The 25317-nt window shown below is 45.6% G+C and overlaps 2 protein-coding genes across 2 annotated transcripts in view; one reads left to right on the plus strand and one right to left on the minus strand.

Annotated features, from left to right (window-relative positions):
* The window catches only part of morn5 (MORN repeat containing 5), a 28239-nt gene extending 17761 nt beyond the window's left edge, over positions 1–10478 (minus strand). The window contains exons 1-3 of the mRNA XM_056301921.1: positions 10349–10478; positions 10070–10217; positions 1304–1415 (exon numbers count right to left, since the gene is read on the minus strand). Coding sequence (XP_056157896.1) covers positions 1304–1415; positions 10070–10217; positions 10349–10395 — 307 coding nt within the window. The 5' untranslated portion in view covers positions 10396–10478. The remainder of the gene's footprint in view (positions 1–1303; positions 1416–10069; positions 10218–10348) is intronic.
* Positions 10479–11128: 650 nt separating this feature from the next.
* ndufa8 (NADH:ubiquinone oxidoreductase subunit A8) lies at positions 11129–23434 on the plus strand. Its single transcript, XM_056301922.1, has 4 exons — positions 11129–11271; positions 11990–12153; positions 20665–20830; positions 22837–23434. Exons 1-4 carry the CDS (start codon positions 11224–11226, stop codon positions 22972–22974), a joined length of 516 nt encoding a protein of 171 aa, XP_056157897.1. The 5' UTR covers positions 11129–11223; the 3' UTR covers positions 22975–23434.
* The last annotated feature ends 1883 nt before the right edge of the window (positions 23435–25317 follow it).

A 25317-nucleotide genomic window follows, 5' to 3' on the forward strand; every position in this document is an offset into this window, starting at 1 on the left:
ATTCATCCATCCATTCATTCATTCATTCATTCATTCATTCATGCATTCATGCATTCATTCATTCATCCACCCATCCATCCATCCATCCATCCATCCATTCGTTCATTCATTCATTATCCAAACCACTTATCCTGCTCTCAGAGTTGCGAGGATGCTGGAGCCTATCCCAGCAGTCATTGGCTGGCAGGCGGGGAGACACCCTGGACAGGCCGCCAGGCCATCACAGGGCCGACACACACACATTCACACACACACCTAGGGACAATTTAATACGGCAGATTCACCTGACCTACATGTCTTTGGACTGTGGGAGGAAACCGGAGCACCCGCAGGAAACCCACACAGACACGGGGAGAACATGCAAACTCCACACAGAGGACGACCCGAGATGACCCCTAAGGTTGAACTACCCCGAGGCTCGAACCCAGGACCTTCTTGTTGTGAGGCGACCGTGCTAACCACTGTGCCACTGTGCCGCCGCAGTTACAGATTTTCCATTCAAATGACCTCATTAGTTTGAGATTTAACTGCCTGACTTCTGACTTTGGTAGGCAGTTGTTTAGGTTATAATGAAAGTAGCATGACAGTGCAAAGCAACAATACTTTTATACTGAGTGTTACTGACTTTGAAGACAACCCTTATATGATAGCTTCTACATTTGGTTTGAACACACCCGTGTCCACTAATTCCCAATAATTGTCTGCGCAACATTCGTCTTTGATATATTTTATTTTGCTGGAAATATTTCTTGGGTAAATTTAAAATGTTTTTCAGGTATGAGAAAAGGTGTGAGTGCTACTGTAAGACCTGGCATAAAGGAGTAAAAACATTCAATGGAAGGTCTAGTTACACAAAAGTGTGATGTACTGGAGTTTTATTAGTGTTAAATATGTTTGCCCATATCTTATTCTTCCTATTTGCATCAATATTTAAAATTGAAAAGTAAATAATTTTTGTAGAACGGACAAAATAGAAAATACTTGTCATTTTGAGTGAGGTTGAATCAAAATACAAGAAAATTAGTGAAGGCCACAGGATTTGTTTTAATAGTTTGCATGAAAACTTTTTCATACAGATATGTGTATGTGTGTGTGTGTGTGTGTGTGTGTGTGTGTGTGTGTGTGTGTGTGTGTGTGTGTGTGTGTGTGTGAACGGTTGCTGCATGAGACCTGTTGTCTATATATGTTTAATCAAATCCAGGACCCTCTTGCAGCGAGGCAACAATGCAAACCGCTAAGCAACTGTTGTGCCAAGCGGTTAGAGCAGATGAATAGATACATTAATAAATGGATTTACACTAACCTGCAGGTTTCAGTCCGTTACACTTTTCACTGTAGAAGCGCCTGTCATGACTGTCACAGTACCCCCAGTCCTTCTCTTGATAGACTAGGCCATCAGAGAAAGTGAAGGTCCCCTTGTGGAAAAACACATTGAAATAGGCCACAATAATTATCAGCCACTATAGCCACAGCATCTAAAATAAAGATGAATATTTTCAATGTCATAATTTCTGATACTTCTCAATAGTCAGGCCTCTATAAGTATTATTGGTCAAGTGAGGTTGGGCCTTGTCATGCTGCATCATCTGCAATTGTACTCATATTGAAATACCCTGTGTTGAACAACCCCAAATATACACGATGAAACAAGGCGTGGATATAAAACACACCAATAAGAACACTACTGCAAAGAGTTCTGTGTGGAACAAATACTAGCCCTAATCTTATCTCTGTGTGTGCGTAGCTTCTCAGTAGTAAAAAGGTCAGATTGTCAGTAACTGCCAGAGGACTCCTTATATTGCCAAAAATGGAATTTAGGCAAATGGATACTGCATCCCCAGCAGACCGGTTTGCTCTACCAGCAAACTAAAAATGACTCTAGCTCTAAAGACACCTTGAGACTCCCAAGACCACAAACAAAATACAATTAATACCTTTTGATAGAACAAAGTCAGGAGCACAAATATTAAGTTACAGGGATTGTTAAATATTTTTACTCTTATTATCTCCCATTTAGTGTGGTAATGTCTTGCACTGTGACATATACGTATATACAGTTGTTGTATTTGTACGGATGGATGGGTGTTATCTTAAAGAATTTTTATTTCTAGCCATTTAACTGGATTGAAACAGGTCTTCCAAGGTCAGCAAGCAATTGGATGAGGTAGTCTAGCCCTTGGCATATTTGGTCATGTATAATTTCAAATGAGCAACAAAAATTATGATATTAAACGGAGTGATCGTTATCATGTCCAAAGTAGGCATGTATGACCGCATCACAGAACACAAAAATACGTGTACGACATGCGTAGACCACATGAAGCAAAAGGAAAAGTATCCTAATAACCATGACAATAACAGCGAATAATTGCTAAAGGGGACCAGATGTAATATCCACTATAACCAATGTGAAACACACCGAGACATGGAGAGACTAAAGCATGGATGTTGATGCACACAGTTTGACATGCACACAGACCTGCACACACACACACACACACACACACACACATGCACACACACACATGCACACGTGTGCATGCACACACACACAACTAGTGTGTGTGAACTAGTGAAGGCCTGGGATTGACTGTTGGTTGATAGCAGAGGAATGTTTGGGAAACTCACTGAGTGTAGCAGAATCTGCACACAGTAACTGGAGGAATGGACTGGGTGGTATATGAGCTGGAAGACATGAGATAAGGAGGAGAATAACAGACGACTACACTATAAGAGAGACTGTACTGTACTGACCGGCGTGCACTTAAGTATCCAGGCTTGTGCGTCTGTTCATGCACATATTAAAGTGTAACAATACTGTAAGAGATTTTTGTCTCACTCCTCATTTCATGCTGGAGTGGAATTAAATAATTGCCCCGACAATTTGGGGCTCATCCGGGATGCCTAACTCATATTCTTCTTTGACCCACTTTCTGCACGGATTAAATCTGGCCAGCCAGTCTGGTGAAGGGGGTTGAAAAATTGCCAAGACCCAAGAAGTCTACTGCCCCTGACGACAGCTCGTAACCTACTTCCGGGGTGAGAAGAGACTGTTTGTGAGATTGTGGGGAAAGGAATTGTGTGATACAGCTATTTATGGAAATGAGGATACAGTACTGAAGACCATGGGAAGACGTCTGAATGTAATGACATTAGAAGCGATGACCCATTGGCAAAGGAAATAAGGAATAATGTCAATTGAATGGTCAGGACAGGACATTTCCAGGTAAGAGAGTGACTGCCAGATAGCAGGGAAGAAACAAGTCTTGTCTGACAGGATGTGCAAAAATGACGCATGAAAGACATAGTGATGACTCCTGTAAATAGCTTTCAATGTGGGACAAGAAATTGGATTTCCTGAAACTGGTAGTTTTACTGTAAAACAGCTGGGGGAAAAAAAACTACAGGATGAAATGGGAAAAGATGAAAGGGAAAGAGAGAAAGGTAGAGTACATTGGAAAGCATTGATGATGTGGAAAGAAGAGGCAGGGAAAAGAAATAAGGAAAAGAATAATGAGAGGATACAATGGGGGGGGGCAAATAATCACTGCCCTCAGCTTTCACAGAAAGACCTGGATCTTCTCCCCCACCTCAGCCGCTCATCAGAGACCCGCAGGCCAGTAGCAACCTGCTGCAGACCAATGGCGACCTGCCTGAGAGGCCCAAGAACAGCAGACTGCAGCAGCAGAGCCCGTCACGCGGAGCCCAGTGACCATCTCATCTCCACACCAGGCTACATCCTCCTCCCCGCAAGGCAAGTAAACCAAAACAAACCACAACATTCTGCCCCATTGCTGGAAGAACGCTAAGCATCTATACCCTCCCAATGATTGAACAGCCTAATGCAAGACGGAAATGCCACGATGCAACTGGACTTGGTATATATCCATGAAGACGTTTCGCCTCTCATCCAAGAGGCTTCCTCAGTTCGTGCCTTTCTGACTCGACCAAGCTAGACTAGCTTCGTCTAGTCAGAAAGGCACGAACTGAGGACGAAGCTAGTCTAGCTTGGTCGAGTCGGAAAGGCACGAACTGAGGAAGCCTCTTGGATGAGAGGCGAAACGTCTTCATGGATATATACCAAGTCCAGTTGCACTTGAGTCAACTCCTTTGGATAACCATGACCTGGATGAATGAGAACATTCACAGAAATGCCACGATGTATGTCTACAGGGCCTGGACACCAGACGAAATGAAATCAGTGGCCAGTGACCTGCCCGACATTTCCGCACATGGAGGGATTGCAGTTGTTAATGTGTTGCTTGAGATTGTACACCAATACAGACCAACGCTGAGAGAAATCATATCTTTTCTGATGCACAGCATGAAATTGAAATGGGGCAGAGTGCAAGGAGGCTGGCCAGAAGATGACGGCCATTATAACTGGGTAGAAAATGTCGATTATTGGCGCCACATAGAGGGACTATGTGGCAGAATGATAGACAATGAGATATGGGACAATAAAGGCCGAGGTTTTAGTCAAATTGAGAAAAGTTTTCAGAGAAAACAGCAGTCTAACACCGCTGAATGGATAAAATGACTCCCTGTATGAACAGCAATTCAAGAACTGTTTCCTGGATGGCATGGGAGGAGAAATCAGCTGCCAGATACACAAACATTGAGAGGGCTGGGACAGAGGACATTTGGCTGCAGCCGGCACAGTTTCAGACTCAGCAGAGCATCAACAGAGGTAGTGGGATGAGCAGAGGGTGCGGCGGTCCCCCTCAGAGAGAAGTCGAGCTCCGAGTAGAGGACTCCACAATGCAGGCCCTCGAGATGATAAATGTTGGATCTGTGGTGCCCCTGATAATTAGGCAAAAGCTTGTACCGAACCAAGAAACAGACTGAGACCCATTGGACACATATGCGGTGTGTAGACCGAAGATGAACTGTGACTGGCAGCGGGGACGGGGGAGATTCTGGAGTCTGATGAATGTACTCCCGACATTAAACACACACACAAAACACATGACAGCCAAGATTCACTCAGTGTCTCTCCCACCCAGGCTAGGCTTTTTGCCTGGGTGGGAGAGGCCATGGACAGCATCGAAAACATGCTGCCTCCATCCAGTGGGAATGACGGGCCAGGGCTGACCTGTGGAAACATCGCACAGGAGTGTGGTACCGGCATTGTCAAAAGCCATGTCCTCTAACTGCAGCCCTGTGACAGCCATCCTGAAAGCTTGCATGTCCGGGTCAGCGGCCTGGTCAGCTGCCATGCGGGCATAGTCAAGTCCCTAGTGGACGGCCCCCACAATGGTATGGGAGAGGCAGTCAACCATGGGGGGGTTTGGCTTTTTTCTTAATTTTTCTCCCAAATTGTAATTGATCAATTACCCCCCTCTTCCTAGCCGTCGCTACTCCACCCCCTCTACCAATCTAGGGAGGGCTGCAGACTACCACATGCCTCCTCCAATACATGTGGTGTTGCCAGCTGCTTCTTTTCACCTGACAGTGAGAGGTTTCACCAGGGGGACGTAGGACGTGGGAGGATCGCGCTATTTCCCCCAGTTCCCCCTCCCCCCTGAACAGTGGACCTGAAAGCAGTAGACAAAGCCATAATACCTGATAGATACCCCTTGCCAACAACAGAGGAGCTCACCACCCAGTTCCATGGGTCCACCATTTTCTCAAAACTTGACCTCAGCCAGGGCTATCTCCAGGTGCCCCTACACCTTGAAAGCCACAACCTCACTGCCTTCATTACCCACAAAGCAGTCTTCCGCTTCACACGTATGGCTTTTGGGTTGAATTCAGCTCCAAGTTGTTTCCAGAAAATCATGGCCTCCATCTTTGCTGGGATCCCGAGTGATGGTCATCTACCTTGACGACATCATTGTCCATGGCGCTACCAGAGCAGTGCATGACAAACACCTCCACAGCGTACTTGGTGCATTAGCTGAGCAAAACCTCACACTAATTGGTGAAAAGTGTGTTTTTGGGGCCTCAGCCATTGAGCATGTGGAGTTCTGCCTCTCCACTGAGGGCATGCACCCACTTCACTTGAACAGGTAAGCCATCCTACATGTCCCAGAGCCCACCTCACCCGCCCAGGTTGCCTTCTTCTTGGGCATGACGGCGTATTATCTCAAATTTTTGCCGCAGTACTCTGACACAATGGCGCCACTGTGCAAACTGTTGAGGACTGACAAGCTCTGGCTCTGGACACCGGCCCACTCTGACGCGGTGTGCTACCTGAAGTCACAGCTCACCTCACCACCGATCCTGGTGCACGTCAACCCAGCCAGCCCTACCCTCATCACATGTGATGCCTCCACCATCGCCATCAGTGTTGTGATGTCCCAGCTGTATGGAGGAGTGGAAAGGCCGATTGCTTTCGCCTCCCGAGCACTCAGCCCCACAGAACAGAGGTACTCAGTAGGGGAGGGAGAGGCTTTAGCATGCCTCTGGGCATGTGAACACTGGTGCATGTACCTTTATGGATACGAATTCACCTTGAGGACAGGACATCAAGCGTTCACCACCTTCCTGGCCACATCAGGCACTGGCCACAAACCACTCCACCTTCAGCGTTGGGCTGACTGCTTACAGCAGTACAACTATCACCTGCAGTTTATGCCAGGCCGGGAACATGTGGTGGCTGACCTGCTATCACGTTTGATCCTCAACCTGCCCACACCACTTGTTCCGACCTCTGAGCATGACCAGGCAGAACATGACCTTGTCCAGCTTCTCCACACACCCGTTCAGGAGACGGTGTCACTGAGGGAGCTCCAGGATGCCTCAGCAGCTGACCCTGTCCTCTCTTCAGTTTCAACATATATCAGACAGGGCTGGCCCGCGAAGGTGTTGGATGAGCTGTCTCCCTACTTCAGGATCCGGGAGGATCTGGTATGCTGGCATGAAACTTGTGTTGCTAGAGGTCTCTGCACAGTGATCCCGAGTGCCCTTCATTCACATGTCCTTGCTATGGCACACGCGGGCCACTTGGCCATAGTCAGGCTCAAACAACGATGCTAGGACCTCGTATGGTGGCCAGGGATCGACAGACCCTGGTCAAGGACTGCACTGCCTGTCTGCTCAGCGGCAACACCAGGGCTCCAGCCCCGCCCCCACCCATGCAGTCCCTGAACTGGCCATCCCAACCCTGGGAGCATCTACAACTCAAAATCTGCAGTGAGCTGCATGGGGTACCATACCACCAGCGGTTTCTTGTTGTGACCTATGACCTCTACTCTAAGTGGCCGGAGGTGACACCTGTGGGCTCGGTTACAACCAAGGTGTTAATTGATGTTTTAGAATCCCTGTTCCCATGATGGGCTTTGCCCAAGAAAATCACGACTGATAATGGGCCCGAGATGGTCTCAGACGAAATGTCCTCCTACCTGGAAAGGAAAGGGATCCACCATATTCACACAGCTTTCTATAACCCAGCTGCCAATGGCGGGGTGGAACGGCTGAATCAGTCCTTAAAGAACGGAATCAGGGCACACCTCGCCTAAGGGTACACATTCAATACCGGCCTCCTCCAGACACTGCTACACCATTGCACCACCCCACATGCTACCACTGGAGTCTCCCCAGCCTCCCTGATGCTGGGACGGGAGCATCAGCTACCTCTGGATGGGCTCCACCCTGCCCTGGCCCACGCTCCAACTCACCCAGTTCAAGCCACAGTCAACACACGTCAAAGCAAGATGAAGGACCGGTTCAACTGGACATGACGAGCTAGGCCTCCTGCCATTTCCTCTTATGACTGGGTCCAGATCCGACGACCTCACCACGACATGAAGCTGCAGTCATTCTGGTCAGATCCTGTCCAGGTCAGCCGACAGCTCGGCCCAGCCACATTCAGGCTCATGGACGGCACTCACTGGCATGCTAGTCGCCTGCACAAGGTACAGGGCCCTCTTAGGTCAGGATTGGGTGCGGCCCCTACAGTAGCCCTACCAACCTCACAGCTTGACACCTCAGCGTCCCCAGTCCCTCTGCAGCTTGACACCTCAGCCCCTCCTGTCCAGCTAGGAGTCATGGAGCCAAACCCTGAGGATAGTGCTGCATCTGTGCCCTGCTTAGTCTGTGCACGTACCTGGCCTGTGCACCTGCATGACTTTGTGACTGAGTATCACACTTAGCTTCTTGTGAGTGAGGGAGAAATGTTATTCTGGCATTGCTGTGACAATGTCGTGTTCTGATCCGGTTAAACGTTTTTACTTGAGTCACGTGAGTGACTGTTGTTAGTTGTGTTGCTTGATTAAATGGAGTACGCTCTGACTAGAGCTTCGCCTGTCGTGTCTTTTTTCACAACATAACAGTTTTGTGGTCAGATGAGACGAAAGTTGAGCTTTTTGGCCAAAACTCAAAGTGTTATGTGTGGTGCAAACCTAACACTGCTCATGCCCTAAAAAAACACCCTCCCTACAGTGAAGCATGGCGGCGCCATTATAATGCTCTGGGGTTGTTTTTCATCTGCAAGCACCGAGAACCTTGTTTAAATTGAGGGAAGATCAGATGGAGATAAATACAGGGAAACATTGGAAGAAAACCTGTTGCAGTTTGCCATAAAACTGGAGCTTGGGAGACGCTTCACCTTCCAGTAGGACAATGATTCTAACTGCTAGAGCAACAATGGCATGGCTCAGCAACAAAAAGGTGAAAGATTGGAGTGGCCAAGTCAAAGTCTGGACCTCAACGCCATTGAAAATCTATGGCACAGACTGAAAATCACAGTCCCGAGGCGCCATCCCACCAACTTGCAACATCTGTACAAATTCTGCCAAGAAGACTGGGCAAAAATTACTCCAGAAGAATGTGCAAAGCTTGTACATACTTACCCCAAGAGAACCATGGCTGTTATTGCAGCAAAAGAGTACTCTGCAAAGTATTGATATGTGGGGGGTTGAATACTTATGCAAATACTATATTTTAATTTTTAGTCTATTTTTAAAAAAGTCAGTGAAACATAACTTATTTTGGCTTTGGGAACATGCCGTTGGAGCTTATGGGTTCACAAAAATAATATTGTGCAGGAACAGATGTGTGAGTATCTTTTATAATCCAGAAATTAGTGATGACTGTCAAAGGGGTTGAATACTTTTGCAAGGCACTGTAACTTCCCGAGGCTTTTACTCATTTCAAGTCAAGAGTCGGGTGAGATGTTTGGCTCAAGAGTACATAGGATAATTGTGACTTCTGTCTGACTGCTGGGTTTATATGGAGTGTGTTGATGTAAATCTGATACATTTCAGCTGGCTTACAACTGACAGGCCTCACAGTTATTATGTGTGGAGTAAGATGTTGCCAGGATGTAAATCCATTATCATGTTTCATTTGATGTTTTATTTAAACGATTTGTTGTTGATTAAAAGTAACCAAAAAAAAAAAAAAAAAAGGGGAGGGAGTTGTGAGGGCAGTTCACATATGATGCTTGCTTACTTTTAATCTTTGACCATGTATCAGCTATACTATGTTCACATTGCTTGGATGGATGCTTAGGGCTCATGTGTAGCAGGTCAAAGGTGGTATCAGAGTCATAGAGTGCCTTCCCCTGTGTGAACTAGTGGAGGCCTGTGATTGACTGTTGGTTGATAGCGGAGGAATGTGTGGGAAACTCATTGAGTGTAGCAAAGTCTGTACACAGTAATTGGAGAAACGGCCTTGGTGGATGTGAGCTGGAAGACATGAGATAAGGAAGAGAAGAACAGACAAGTGCCCTATAAGCGAGACTGTCTAGACTTGTGCGTCTGTTCATGCACATATTTAAGTGTAACAATACTGTAAGAGATTTATGTCTCGCTCCTCATTTCAAGTCAGAGTGGAATTAAATAATTGCCTCAAAACACACACACACACACACACACACACACACACACACACACACACACACACACACACACACACACACACACACACACACACACAAGGGGAGAGAGAGAGAGAGAGAGAGAGAGAGAGAGAGAGAGAGAGAGAGAGAGAGAGAGAGAGAGAGAAAGAGAAAGAGAAAGAGAAAGAGAGAGAGAGACAGAGACAGAGAGAGAGAGAGAGAGAGAGAGAGAGAGAGAGAGAGAGAGAGAGAGAGAGAGAGAGAGAAGAGAGAGAGATTCCACACCTGTTGAGCAAGTCCCTTCACCCACGTTGCTTCATATTTACTTCCATTGGCAAAGTAGAGCGCTCCATTTCCATGAAACAATCCATCTTTTACCTCCCCTACATACTTGGTCTCTGTGGGGAATGCATATTCTCCTCTTCCTTCCATCCTAAGTGAGAGAAGAGACGCCATCATTGCTCTGGCGACCTCGCAGGCTGGTTTTGCTGTGTAATTTCAACGTCCTGTGTACGACACGATGCCGGTGGCTTCGTGTTATGCATCAAGGAAATTATGCTTTACCTGCCATGTTTTGTATCTCCTTTGTAACTGCTTCCGATGAGCTCCATTAACCACTAAAGCCGTTAGACTCAAAACAAACAAATTACAAGTACGCCGCAAGCTGCCTGCAAAACCGGCGCGTGACAACGTTGTCATGGCAACGCAATGGCGGAGCGTCGTTGCGAACCGGTTCAGTGCTTTTTTACTTAGTCCTCAGCAGCCTCGGGTTGTCTGTCATGCAACACCTAGAATACAACATACAGTAAATCAAAAGACTGTCTCAATGCACCCTCCTTTCAAATCAAGTTGTCAATTTTTCAATTAGAATAGTTAAACAAACCATGATAATACAAATAACCAGACATCGGTGATCAATATTGTAGCGAATATAAATTCCATCCTAAATCATATAAAAAGTGACAAGTTTATTATTATAATTGTAATTCTTCATGAAACTTAACAACATATATACTTTTTTTGATTATTGATAACACTTAATGTCTCAAGAGCGTTTCAAATCTTTTTAACAAAACTTTATTTAAAGCCAATCAGGAGAATATTACAAAGCGAACATAAACATATTGTAGCGAGTCCGCTACAATATGTTTATATTAAGAAAAAAATTATAAACAATACAGCAAGGGAAAGTGAAAAAAATTATATACATATATTCAAAGCATTTTCGGTCTTAACGGCTTTTTCTTTGGCGTGTGTGTGTGTGGAACAGACGCTTCCTTGATTACGTCAGTAGTGTGCGCCACAAAACTGCGAGCAGGCGCAGTAAACTGACCTTTCCGTCGCTCTCGTCAGTTGTCCTGTAGTTAGTCGAGGACCTTGGATGTGTTTGTGAAGTTACACTGAGCCTTACGTTTGCTTCTGTGCAGCACAGTCTAACTATGCCCACAACGGAGATCCCCAATCTGCAGGAGCTGAGCGTGGACGAGGTGAGGGGCAATAGATATTTAAGCGTGTCCGAAAAAAAAGAAGGTGGAATGTCATAACAAGTAATGCTGGCTAACACTCACCACTGCATATTTTACTCGATTGTTAGCATGATAGCTCACTGCCAGCCTCTTTCAAAGGGTTTAACGACTTCGTGTTGTTACATGTCAACAGCAGCGAACCATTTTAATGCAGTTCCACTGAAGCAATGTTCCTACATCCGGAAGATGCCCTCAGATTTGAAAATTACAGCCCACCATGTAGCATAAGAGAAATTATAAACCTAAGTGCATCTGCAGACTGGCTACAACCTAAACCAGTTTAAACCCTTTTTTCTCAAAATGTGAAAGAAGTGTTGTGCTTTCTCTAATACTGATATTCTTTCCGTGTCGACAGACAGACTAATAACAAAGTCTTTGTCATGTGTGTCAGGTTGACACTGATTGACACAGTGTCCACGTCCTTGTAAGTCATAACTCTGCTGGCCAAAGCTCATACATCTAGTATCACTGTTGAGGCGCTTGTAGATGTGATCAGTGATATGCCATTCCCTCCAAATGAACAGGATGAGTTTCTGAACGTCATGCATAAAAACAACAACAACAATGTAACTCAGTTTAACTGCTCATATTTCAACAATTGCCCTTATTAGCGTTATACTTTTTTTGGAATGTCTATAAGTAAAGTGTGAGTGTCTCTGTGTGTTGTCTTTGTATCCAGATAAATGTGTCCTCCGCAGTGCTAAAGGCTGCTGCCCATCATTATGGCTCTCAGTGTGATAAACCCAACAAGGAGTTCATGCTCTGCCGCTGGGAAGAGAAAGATCCCAGAAGATGTCTGGAAGAAGGGAGGAAGGTCAACGAGTGTGCACTTAACTTCTTCAGGTAAATATACAATGTACAATATTTATACCCTCTTTGCTTTCGTACTTGTCACCATTTTACATAGGTATTACCACTGTGCCACCTTTGCTCACTTACTTCCTTATGAGTTGCATACAATGTCATCATGTGAAGCAATGTAGCAGAGGCCCACAGTGCCTTTGCCACCTCTCTCTTCGCTTTACGAACTCATCTCCTTGTACTCTTGTCCACTTTCTTCATCTCTCTGACTATCCCGCTTCTTCTTTGCCAACCTCTTCCTCTGTATACTTTGCTGTACTTCCTCATTCCACCACCAAGTCTCCTTGTCTTCCTTCCTCTGTCCAGATGACACACCATGTACCTTCCTAGCTGTCTCCCTCACTATTTCTGCAGTAGTTGCCCAGCCATCCGGCAACTCTTCACTACCACCCAGTGCCTGTCTTAACTCCTCCCTGAACTCCACACAACTGTTTTCTTTCTTCACCTTCCACCATTTGATCCTTGGCTCTGCCTTCACTCTCTACCTCTTCTTGGTTGTCAAAGTCATCCTACAGACCACCATCCGATTGTGGGAGAATTTCAGATTGTGCCAAATTTCAAATATACCATCCTTCTCAGCCAATAATGGGAGAAATGTCTGGCTGGCTCCTTCCCAAGTCATGTGTGTGACCAACATGTGACCTCCCCAAACCCCATCCCAAAAACAAAAACTAAAATAGAACAAACTTAGCAGCATGAGAACAATCTAACCCCCCCCCTTCTCTCCCCAATTGTATCTGTCCAATTACCTCACTCTTCCGAGCCGTCCCGGTCACTGCTACACCCCTTCTGCCAATCCAGGGAGGGCTGCAGACTACCACGTGCCTCCTCTGATACATGTGGAGTCGCCAGCCGCTTCTTTTCACCTGGCTGAGGAGTTTCCCCAGGGGGACGTAGCACGTGGGAGATCATGCTAATCCTTGCTACCTACGGCTTGACCAAGCCGTAGGTAACACGGGGATTCGAACTGATGATCCCCGTGTTGGTAGGCAGTGGAATAGACCGCTATGCTGCTCAGGTGCCCAGCATGAGAACAATCTGCCAAAACTTCCAAATCCTATGCTTGTCCTTCCTTAGAAGTGAGCAGCAGGTCTCCTACACAGTCGCACTACCAATGAACAACGCAAAGTCAGACTTAACCTAACCTAACTAGCAGCAGGACTCCCGCATACATGTTCAACCATGTATTAACTGTAAACACTGCACCTCATATCGGTACAGTTAACGTTTAAACTATACTTAAGTTTGCGTAATTAAGTAATTGCCATTAAACACCAAATTCGGCATTGATCTTTCAAGAGCTTATGTCATCAGAACCAGGATTTCACATATGGTAAGCCAGGTGGCTTGCTATGCATCTGAAATTAGCCGCTCTTGTAGTTAATCACCCCATAGCAGTCAGTCATGAAAGGAAACTGGTCAGTTGTGGGTGAAGTGCTAAGTTCTTAGTTATTATTCAAATAAGGTCCTTTCAAGACATAGTGGAGATGTAAACATTAAACTTTTTTAACATCAGAGACCACCTTTTTGACCAGTATTGACCATAGCACATTTTAGGCATCTGTACTAATTGACCTTGACCACCGATTTTTCTTTTGTTTGTTCGTCGAATGTTTCTGCTATGGCAGGGTTATCAAAGTGGTGTTTGTTACTGTCAATGGCGATGCAGAGACGAGCTGGGTGGTGTAGGGCGAACGCGATTCCAGCTTTGTGGAGTTTAGCCTTGATATTTTTGTACACCACCCACTGCTTGGTCAAGTTTGCACTCATGTCAGGAAAGAACAGGATCCTGTTACCGTTGAACTGTGTGTCCTCTTTGTGCATCCTGGCCCAACAAAGCATGCGCTTCTTGTCCTGAAAGTGGTGGAATCTTACAATGATGGCCCGGGAACATTCGCCTTGGTTAGGCTTTGGAGCTGGTGTTCTGTGTGCTCTGTCCAATTCCGGTGGTTATGGGAAAATCTCGCCTTCGATGATTTTGTGGATGAGTGCCAACCTTCAGAGTTCCAACTCTCCCCTTCCCCCTCTCTTTCTCCTTCGCCTAACAATAGCATAGTTTCCACCGGCACCCTGCTAGCCAACAGTAGCGGTGGTGGTCGTTGGTAAACTGGGCGACTGATCCGGTATGGAAATCTGATTTATGAGCGGCATATTTGATTTGGCACAGGTGTTACGCCAGATGCCCTTCCTGACACAACCCTCCCCATTTATCCGGGCTGGGGACTGGCACTAAGAATGCACTGGGTTGTGCATCCTCAGTGGCTGGGTTTGTTGACAAATCCAGTAATGAGTAAAATTACTAGATGTGGCCCACTCATTCATCATAGTTATTGCCAGATTTCCCATATTGGTATCAAAGTGTCTTACACACATTACAAGTGTTTCAAAACCCTGAGTGGCTACTGTGGGGTTAGCAATATCTTTCCGTATCTGTGATTGATGCCCTGGTGGCCAATCAGCACTTATACAGCATATAGGTTTTCCATCTTTTTGGCACCAGAACACGGACTGTTTCAAGCCCTCAGCTGTAGGTTGGTCTGTAACTAGCGCTTTACAGTATCGTGTTCCACATGTAGTAACAGGATAGTTGTTGCCGTTCATCCATGACCAATAAACTTTGTCCGGCCAACCAGGGTAAACTGTAGGGGTAATGGTTAGTAAACAGCTATCTCTATCACAATACCTCTCCTGCACAAAAAAAGACAATCTCCTGTCATCTCCATGTTTGGCAATTTGGCTGTGGTGGGGGCAAAAGGTGATGGATGAGATTGTAATGGGGGTTGTTGCAACATTTTTATGTTGGGCAGGACGGTGGCCCAGTGGTTAGGACTTTTGCCTCACAGCAAGAAGGTCCTGGGTTCGAACCCCAGGCCACCCCAGGTCCTTTCTGTGTAGTTTGCGTGTTCTCTCCGTGTCTGCGTGGGTTTCCTCCCACCATCAAAAAGACATGCATGTTAGGGTTAGTACTCCTGCCTGTGCCCCTGAGCAAGGCAATGGAAAGAAGAACTGGAGTTGGTCACTGGGTGCTGCAGCTGCCCACTGCTCTTATACAATAGGATGAGTTAAATGCAGAGAACAAATTTTGTTGTAACATGTACAATGACAAAAGTAAAGTGGCTTTTCTCTTTTTTCTTTTCTAGAGAATGAAAAAAAATGTAAAATGGGGCCGACAATCACGATAATAATCATTATTATAGTAACATTATTATAATCAATAATTATTACAAGACAATACATAATTCCTTTGAGACTAAACCCAATTCTCTTAAACGAATGCCAGGGCCTGCTTTCGGGCGCTGGTGTCATCACTACAAAGTACCTCATTGGGGACTTATTGTAATCAGGCCCCATTAGATAAAATAAATGTTTCCCTATAGCGTAGCAACCATTGGCTCTCAGTAGGTTTTTAAACCTCAGTGAGAGCTGGACACAGCTACTTCTCTTCCTCATTTGTGAGCAGAGCTTACCCTGGACCTCCGTCTCCAGTCGTGGCTCCTTTTTGCATTGGCTGGCATGTGTCCAGCTGACTCTCCCCTCCACCTTCATCATAGCTGTGGTCAAAAGCACTTGGTGGGGCCCCGCCCACGGGGGTTTCCTCCAATGTTTCCTCTTTAGGTCCTTTACCGTCGCCCAGTCTGCTGGCTTCAGGTTGTGCAGCTGACCCTCTGTTGGCTGTGGAGATGCTGCTTTCACCTGCATGTGTTCAGAACTCAGCAGTACATCCTCCGTGAGGTCTGAGCTGAGGACCTGCTTTTGCGGGGGAAGGACTATTCCAGTGTTCATAGGCCCGTCTGTGAGGATTTCAAAAGGCGACAGACCTGTTGCGGCCCTCCCTCTTGCTCTCATGCAATGGTGGGGTGTTTTTATCCATGTGAGGCCTGTCTCATCACAACATTTGAGCAGGTTATTTCTAATTGCCCCATATTCTCTCTCAACTACTCCACCACTCTGTGGATGATATGCGCAATGTCGCCTCAGATTGATACCCAAAAATGTTGAAAGTTGTTTTAGTACTATTTACAAAATGAGTTCTGTTATCACTGCTGAATTTCCGGCGTATTCCCCATCTGGGAATAATCTCTCTCTTACTAGCACCTTTGCTACAGTGGAGGCATCTGCCTTTCCTGTAGGGAAAACTTCAACCTACTTAGAAAACATATCAACAATCACAGGACAATATTTCTTTCCCTCACATGGTGTTAGTTTGATGAAATCCATCTGCGGTTATCAGACGGTTGGTCGGGGTGGGGGGGGCTCGAGGCTTGTGTGAGTTGCCCTCTTGCGGCATTATTATTTTTGATTTTGAGATACTTTATTGATCCCTGTGGGGAAATTCCTCTCTGCGTTTAACCCATCCTAGCTGTGTAGCAAGGGACATTGGGCAGCCGCTGTGCAGCACCTGGGGACCAACTCCAGTTTGTCTCGCCATGCCTCAGCCAGGGGCACAGACAGGAGTAGTAAACCTAACATGCATGTCTTTTTGATGGTGGGGGAAACCGGAGCACCGGGAGAAAACCCACCGCAGTCACGGGGGGAACATGCAAACTCCACACAGAGGACGACCGCGGATGACCCCCAAGGTTGGACAACCCCGGGGTTCGCACCCAGGACCTTCTTGCTGTGCCACCGTGCAGTGGCTAGCACTGTGATGTGAAGTTAACCTTTTTTTTCTCTCTCCTCTGTCTCTCTCTATCTTATCAACACAGGTGTTATAAAACCTCCCTTTCTGTCCACAGTCTGTGTGAATGGTCTGTCTGGGTCAGGCAGTCCTAAAGTAGCCGTGGTAGTCCAAGTCTGTTTTATTTGAGTGAGAGCTGCGTCAGTAGCCTCTGTCAGCGTCACATTGTCAGTTGGTTTTAGTCCATGGCCATGCGTAATAGATAAGAGTGGAGCCTCCAGGGATGCGTAGTCACAGATCCACTGTGTACAGTACCCTGTCATCCCTAAAAAGGACATTAATTGCCTCTTAGTGAAAGGTTTTGGAATTTGAGCATGGCTTCCACTCATTTTGAGCTGTGTTTTACCATTGTTTTAGAGATCCCGTGCCCTAGAAAGGTGTCTCTGTCCTAGACAAATTGCAATTTACTCAGACTGGCCTTGTGGCCCTGCTCTGCCAGATGTTTTAGCATTGCAGTGGTACCAGTCCCACAAGCTTGTTTGCTGATGATCAGATCATCAAATCATCAGCATACTGTATCAGCGCACACCCTGCTGGAAGATCCAAGTCCTAAAGACTTGCATGCAAAACCTGCGAGTAGACTGCCGGGGACTCAACATTCGTGTTCAGGCAGTCCTTAGCATTCAGCACCCTGTATCCTTGAAAAATTAAGATGCACTTGAGACGTTAATTTGTAGTGAGGTGTTATTGTATTTTAAGCAGTTGTCATACCCTTCATGCAAGAGCAAAGCCAGAATGAACCTGCAAACCATGATAAATATTCTGGCAATTATTTCTTTGCCCTAAAGTGCATTTGTGTAAATAGTCCTATGGACCCATATTCTACACAACATATAGTGACTGCTGAATGAACTGTTTTACACTGTGCCAACAAGAAAATTATTATTTATTAGGTATGGAACTGTATGCATTTGTCTCTGTACACTGTGTCCTACATGTTGACATATGGTGATTTTAAAAACACACATGTAACTATGATGACTAACATTTCTACATAGTAGTGAGATTTCAGTTGCCTACACTTGGTCAGAAATGAAGAACACTGGCGTCTGGGTGGCGTGGTGGTCTATTCTGTTGCCTATCAACATGGGGAATACCGGTTTGAGTCCCCGTGTTACCTCCGGCTTGGTCAGGCGTCCCTAAAGACACAGTTGGCCATGTCTACGGGTGGGAAGCCGGATGTGGGTATGTGTCCTGGTTGCTGCACTAGCGCCTCCTCCGGTCGGTCAGGGCGCCTTTCCGTGGGGGGAGGGGGAACTGGGAGGAGTGGCGTCATCTTCCCACACGCTACGTCCCCCTGGTGAAACTCCTCACTGTCAGGTGAAAAGAAGCGGCTGGCAACCCCACGTGTATCGGAGGAAGCATGTGGTAGTCTGAAGCCCTCCCCGGATCGGCTGAGGGGGTGGAGCAGCGACCGGGGACGGCTCGGGAGAGCGAGTTAACTGGCCAAGTACAACTGGGGAGAAAAAGGGGGAAAAATCAAAAGAAAGAAATGAAGAACATTTATGCTTTCCACCATTTCAAGTCTGCTCGTCTCCCTTGACCAAATGGAGAGAGCGATATGTATAAATACTTTACCTTCGTTCATTTGTCTGCATGCTTTAACACTGTCCACTGCCTTGAACTGGCATGAACCCCAGTAAATACCATCGTTTCTGCTTTTCTGCTTACCCCCCTAATTTGCAGCTGTATTTATTTTTACATTTATATAATTCCCCTGGAAATTAACATATCAGTTTGCAATGGTATTTGATTTTCATTCAGTGCACATTTATCTGTCTAGCTTGATTATTTTCATTTTATTTATTTATCTGTCCGTCTGTCTGTCTATTTACAGTTTTCTATGAGATCTCGTGGAATGTGCTTTTTTGCATTGCCGTTAAACACGTCAGTGTTTAGCTCGCTCTTACCTTTAAGCTCTGGACAACTACTTTGAGATCTGGGATGTTTTCTGTTAAACAGAAACACGTGTTTGACAAGGTGGTTTGGTGGCCAAGGTGGGGCCCTGTGAGTTCTATGACGTGGGAAATATGGACAGAATTGTCAAATGGAGACATAAAACCGTACAGGCGTGGAAGTTCATGGAATTTGGACATTTGGGATTATTACAAGGTACTGCAAATTTTGTGAACGTATCAGGAGTTAGAAGTCATGTGTCTTTAGACCAGACGTCACTCTCCATCGCGAAACCCTGTCGCTCTGCTCTGAAGTGCATGTGAGTGTGCGCGACACAGCACACACATGCCACTAAACACACCTGGCTATGTTGTCTGGGGTAGAGAAAAATGTCAAAGCAACCAGCATCACAGTTTACAAAACAATTAATAGGTACAAAAGGGACATTTTGCTCATTTTTAGTATTGTAATTGATTGCGCAAACTTTATTTCAGTATAAATGAATTAAAAGACACATGAAACTGGGGTGTGCGGGTGCCGTAGCAGTCTATTCCATTGCCTACCAACACAGGGATTGCTGGTTTGAATCCCTGTGTTACCTCCATCTCAGTTGGGCGTCCCTATAGACACAATTCGCCATGTTTGCGGGTGGGAAGCTGGATGTTGGTATGTTTTCTGGTCGCTGCATTAGCGCCTCCTCTGGTCAGTCAGGGCGCCTGTTCAGGGGGGAGGGGGATCTGGGAGGAGTAGCGTGATCCTCCCACGCGCTACATCCCCCTGGCGAAACTCCTCACTGTCAGGTGAAAAGAAGCGGCTGGCGACTCCACATGTATCGGAGGAGGCATGTGGTAGTCTGCAGCCCTCCCCGGATCGGCAGAGGGGGTGGAGTAGCGACCGGGACGGCTCGGAAGAGTGGGGTAATTGGCCAAGTGCAATTGGGGGGGAAAAAAAGGGGGGGGAATCCCCTCCCCCCAAAAAAGACATGAAACTGAAAAACAAAAGAGGCAAAAAAAAACAAACATAATTTGGGAAAAACTCAAATGGAGTTCTGGAACCTATAGAGTCAGAACCTGAAAGCTCTGAAAGCACTTTTGTGATGATTTTTGACTGACTAATAGTACATTTGATGTTAGGTGGGAATGTACTTGATGAGGCGGTCGTGGGCTTTTCACCTTAAACTGTTATGTCTGTGTTTACCAGAGGCTTGGGACTATGTCCTGATGTACATTTGAGTGTGTGCAAAGAAAATAAGTTGTTAATGGTCTTTAAATAACATGTGCCTCTATTTCTAACAAAGGAACAAACAGCCAGCACTTTGACCCCAAACGTAAACCGAGACTTACCGTGTAAGAGCAGTACCTGTAATCATTGTAATGGGAAGAGATTTCAGCAAAAGTAGTAATTGCACATGGGGCCTGGTTTGGTGGCTGGGGTGCTTTTGGGATCTGTCAGCAACCTTTTTGGGCAATTCATTCAGATGATCACAATTGCAAAGTTTGACTAATGAAACCTGCTTTTTGGACCGTTGGTCTCTTGAGCGATAGCAGCTTTGTGATTGTGATTTTAGACCATGATGCAATTTGAGTCCATTATGTAATTTCAGCATCACAGGGTTCTCTTAACCTGATCCTAAATTTAGTGTTGGATGTTCGACTCTTACTCTGGCTCAGCCGTCGCTGTCCAGTTTAAACAGCATATATGAGCTCAGAGTTATTCAGAAAAAAAAAGAAAAAAGAATAAAGCTTAACTGAATTGAATTAAGGTCTTTCATAAAAGGAGAACCTTGAGTCATTCTGAGCACTGAAAGTATTTGGTCTGGATCTGATTCACTGTGACCCAGTCTGGCTGTGGACTCTGGACTTATTCCCATCTGAGTCTCTTGACTTCTGATTCTGATCTCTCTACAACATGCATTTTAGGCAAATCAAGGGAAATTGTGCCGAGTCTTTCACTGAGTACTGGACCTGTTTGGACTATTCCAATCTGCAAGAGCTGCGTCGCTGCCGGAACCAGCAGGAAGCCTTCGACGGCTGTGTCCTTGATAAGCTTGGCTGGAAGAGACCTGACCTGGGAGACCTGTCCAAGGTGAGAGAAGGAGTGGTGCGTAGATCCACAGAGAAGAGGACGGAGGGAAATGTAGGGAGTCTGTGAAATGAAGGGAGTAGAGAGGGCAAGCCTGTGAGATGTTCCTGTGGTGAACAGTGGTAGGATGGAAGTGGAAGGAGGAAGAAGTGAGGAAGAGGAGAGGAAAATGAGAATCCAGGTTGGGGACAATTCAGCACGGGAGAGCGATGAGAAAGAGGGCAAGGGAGTAAGGGATAGAAGGAGATGCCAGACTAGCTGAAACACTGGCCTTGCTGAATCTGTGAAAGGAGGGAAAGCAGAAGATAGGACAAATAATGGTGATGGGGTAAGGGATGGCAGAGAGAAGGATGAAAAGGACTGGAAAGAGCAGGAAGGGTTTGATGGAAGGAGAAATATGAGGCCAATGATGTTGAATATTTTTTTCATGGTATTTGAGCAATGAGGGCGCACGAAGGAGGAGTTGGCATGAAGATATTACAGCTATGTCAGCATCCTTCTCTCCAACCTGAAAACGGGTTGTGATATGCTTTTTGTGGTGTTGATTTATGCATCTCAACAACTGCATTCTTCTCGAAATCCTACAGTGTGAATGATTTTTTTCCTTGATATTTTCTATTTTTATTGCTAGATGGCAAGTCTTTGTAAGTCGTGTGCTTTTTAAGTGCCGGCTATGACTTGGACTTGGTAAAAACGGAATAGGCCAATTCCTCATCGGTTTGTTTTTGATAAGTTAAGAAAATCTAATTGAGTCGCCCCCTAACATGTTTATTTTTCCAGACTAGTTATTCAGGTAAATTACGAACTGTACAGAAAAGAAAATGTTTCCAAAGTTTGGCTTCTTGATAAATTAATTCATCAAAAGGTTTTATGGCATCCGGGTAGCGTAGCGGTCTATTCCGTTGCCTACCAACACGGGGATCCCGGTTCGAATCCCCGTGTTACCTCCAGCTTGGTTGGCCGTGTCTGCGGTCGGGAAGCCAGATGTGGATATCTATCCTGGTCGCTGCACTAGCGCCTCCTCTGGTCGGTCGGGGCGCCTGTTCAGTGGGGAAGGGGAACTGGGGGGAATAGCGTGAACCTCCCACACGCTACATCCCCCTGGTGAAACTCCTCACTGTCAGGTGAAAAGAAGCGGCTGGCGACTCCACATGTATCGGAGGAGGCACGTGGTAATCTACAGCCCTCCCCAGATCGGCAGAGGGGGTGGAGCAGCGACCGGGAAGGCTCGGAAGAGAGGGGTAATTGGCCGGATCCAGTTGGGGAGGAAAACAGGGGGAGGTTTTATGGAAGACATTTTGTTTTGTACATATACATGATTTTGAGAGTGCACCAAAATCTTTAAATCCAGGCAGAAAATCGAAGGCAGGAAGTAGGCCATATAATGAAGTGGAGTATGTGTTGAAGCCCTCATGATAGTCGCTGTTACAGAAGCTGGCCGTGTTTTCATTGCTGCTTGGCTTTTATTACGGTTTACAGTGGAAACAAACCTATCGCCCCGACAGGTACCTGTTTCTTGTGGTTATGATACGAGCAGTGGATTTTTCTGGTGGCTTCAAGTTCAGTGTGATAGAGTGTTTGCTGTATTTTAAAATGTCTTCAGTATTTCAAGTAATTTGTGTCAATCAATTTTCCTTAAACTTAAAGAGGAAATTGTGCCTTTAAAACATCCCAATAAAAAAAATAAAATGAGCCCTCTAGAAAAAAGAGGAAACCCTTCTCAGGGGATTATATTCCCCAGGACTCGGTCAGGTGGGTACTTTTCCCAGTCAGTTTAGGGAAATAATTTGAAGATTGATGATCTGGCAGGAGACAAGCCAGATCAGGATCTGTAGAAATCCATTATGTGGCGCTGTTTTGAACATCTATAGCAAATAAGTTCAACCACTCTTGTATGACAAACCTCCCTTTATCTCATAAAAAATGATTTAATTCTCAAGCAAAGTGTCTTTGTTGTGTGTGGTTATGTCAAATTAATGCTTGATATGTTGTTTTTTTTTTATTCGTAGGTGACCAAGGTGGAAACTACACGGCCCATCCCGGAAAATCCGTACCACTCTCGGCCACGCCCCGAGCCGAACCCGGTTATTGATGGAAAACTGGAGCCTGCCAAACATGGCAGCAGGCTGTTCTTCTGGAGCTGGTGATGCAGAGGTCCAAACCAACCAACTCAGTCCACCAAGCCATGAGCCCTGTCCAGAAACAACCACACGTCACAGAAGATAAAGATAAATATTTGTCATAGATATGTTTGCTTGCACCTGTGGTACTGTAAAAAGTTCAATATCTTAAATTAATTGCCGTGATGCAGCATAACCGCTGCAGCTCCACTTCACTCTTTACATAGGAATGGCTGGGTTTATCATGCTACCCAGTTGTGTTTGTAAAGTCTAAGGCTTAGTATTTGGACAGGGTCCATGCCCAGTGGGCTCAACATCCACTGTACACCCAGTGTGATGAAACCTCTCAATATAGTGAAAAAGATTCTGTGGGAGACAAATGACCCCCGACAGCCCTATGGATACCTTATGTAAATTATATTGAGTGAACAGATGCTACATACTGTGTTATGGTTGTTGTCAAATAATAAAACAGTTCTTGTTTTAAAACTGACATGGCGCTATTCCATTGCATCTGACACATGATAAACACAATTACAATATTCTTAGAGTCCTGTATATCTACAGTTTTTACTCTAGGGAGTATTAGGATGACTAAAACAACTATGTAGTGGGCAGTTGGCAGAATACTGACCACAGAATGAGGCCGACGTGATGTCTGCTACAACGATGTTAGGCGAAGTTGCTGCAGTGTTAGCAACTTGGAGGCGGCAACTCTTTGTCTGCACGTCTGTGCTTTGTCAAAGTGTGTATTATTGTCATACTAATGGAGGGCGAGGTTGGAGGTCAAGGTTCGGGGTCATTACCTGTGGTCAGAGAGAGCTGCTTCTGCTTCCTCCTTTTCTCTCCACTAGCTTCCTGTCTGACCTGGACTGGAAGAAGACAAGAGAAGTCATTCCAAAGACGCACCGGGGGTACAGAGTACTGCCAATGTGTGCGTGTACAGACACATGTCAGAGAATAAAAGTCAGCTCGTAAGGCACACTGTCCTGTGGAACATAGTATGCTGTGCCAATGCACACATACACACACGCACACATGCACACACACACATACCAGTTGGAAAATTACCAAGAGAAAGTTGCTGATGTGATGGCTTGTTAACTAGAATGTGCTTAGTTGATAGAGTTGTGTGTGAGTGAAGTAGTGATTTTGGTGGTTTGACTTGTTGTTCCCCTACAAGCTTTCAGCAGGTTGTGTCTTTAACCTCTGCCATACTGCTGATTTCTCTTGAGAGCAATAGCATCACACAGTTTGACAGGTTTCCCATACTCTAAAGCGGAGATGTTACCCCAGGGTATTGTCATGTGAAGTAAGTAGCCCATGAGAGGTCATCAGTAAGCATCTAGACACTCGCTGTAGTATTATTCAGTCTAGGAGAAAATACACATTTTTTGTTTTTACTCATTTCTAATTTGAGAGCGGATTTTGGCATTTATTGAATGTGAATTCTATGTTGCATGCTCTTTTAATATGAGACGCAATATGCAGCATACAAGGACTTATTTCCTCACATCAAAAAGGCAGCCCTTATTATAGTCACAATATCGTTTACTGTGGAAAGTATTCATGCTTCTATAATTACTCAACCCTGCTACTGTTTTAACAGCAGATAAAAGACTCTAAATGATCTTTTTTCAACTTGAAGTTTGATGACTTTTCCTAGAGTGACCCCAACATTAGACAAAGTGTTGTTTTTGTTCGTATTTCCATGAAAGCTGTACACCACTAAGGTACTAAGATTGTCTGCACATTTCTGCTACTTTCATAGGCTATACAAGTGCTCTGTCTTGCTAAAAAGTTAATTTTTACACCTATGTAGTAGTACCTTAAGCAATAATAATAATAATAATAAACCTCTACTTTAGTAAAGAAAACAAGTGTGACAGGTCTATTGTAATATAAACCAGTGGTGTCTACTGACTAAATGCAGTCTTTCTGCACTGTGAAGAGAGAAAACCCAGATAGTCACAAATTTAATACCAGTTAAGACCGGTCTGACAGGACGCGGAAGCGGAGCAGGCTAAGCTAACTGCTAGCCCCTGCTGACCAGCAGTTCCGATAACACCGAGGGCGGTCTGAGAGGACATGGAAGCAGGGCAGGCTAAGCTAACTGCTAGCCAATGCTGACTGGCAGTTCTGCTAACACCCAGGGCAGTCTTAGAGGATGCAGAGGTGGGGGAGGCTAAGCTAACTGCTAGCCCATGCAGACCGGCAGTTCTGCTAACACCCAGGGTTGTCCGAGAGGACGCGGAAGCGGGGCAGGCTAAGCTAACTGCTAGCCCATGCAGACCGGCGGTTCCGACAGTCATCCTGGCTGGCGTTCCACCCTTGGACAGTGATTTGTTTGTTTACTTTAACTATACCATG

The sequence above is a fragment of the Lampris incognitus genome, unplaced genomic scaffold (assembly GCF_029633865.1).
Source record: "Lampris incognitus isolate fLamInc1 unplaced genomic scaffold, fLamInc1.hap2 scaffold_223, whole genome shotgun sequence".
NCBI lineage: Eukaryota > Metazoa > Chordata > Actinopteri > Lampriformes > Lampridae > Lampris > Lampris incognitus.

Bases quoted from the DNA above. Each gene is read 5' to 3' on its own strand.
- ndufa8 (XM_056301922.1), top strand. From the start codon at position 11,224: ATGCCCACAACGGAGATCCCCAATCTGCAGGAGCTGAGCGTGGACGAG. The intron at 11,272-11,989 runs GTGAGGGGCAAT...CTTTGTATCCAG, and splicing joins AGGAGCTGAGCGTGGACGAG to ATAAATGTGTCCTCCGCAGT. The intron at 12,154-20,664 runs GTAAATATACAA...CATGCATTTTAG, and splicing joins TGTGCACTTAACTTCTTCAG to GCAAATCAAGGGAAATTGTG.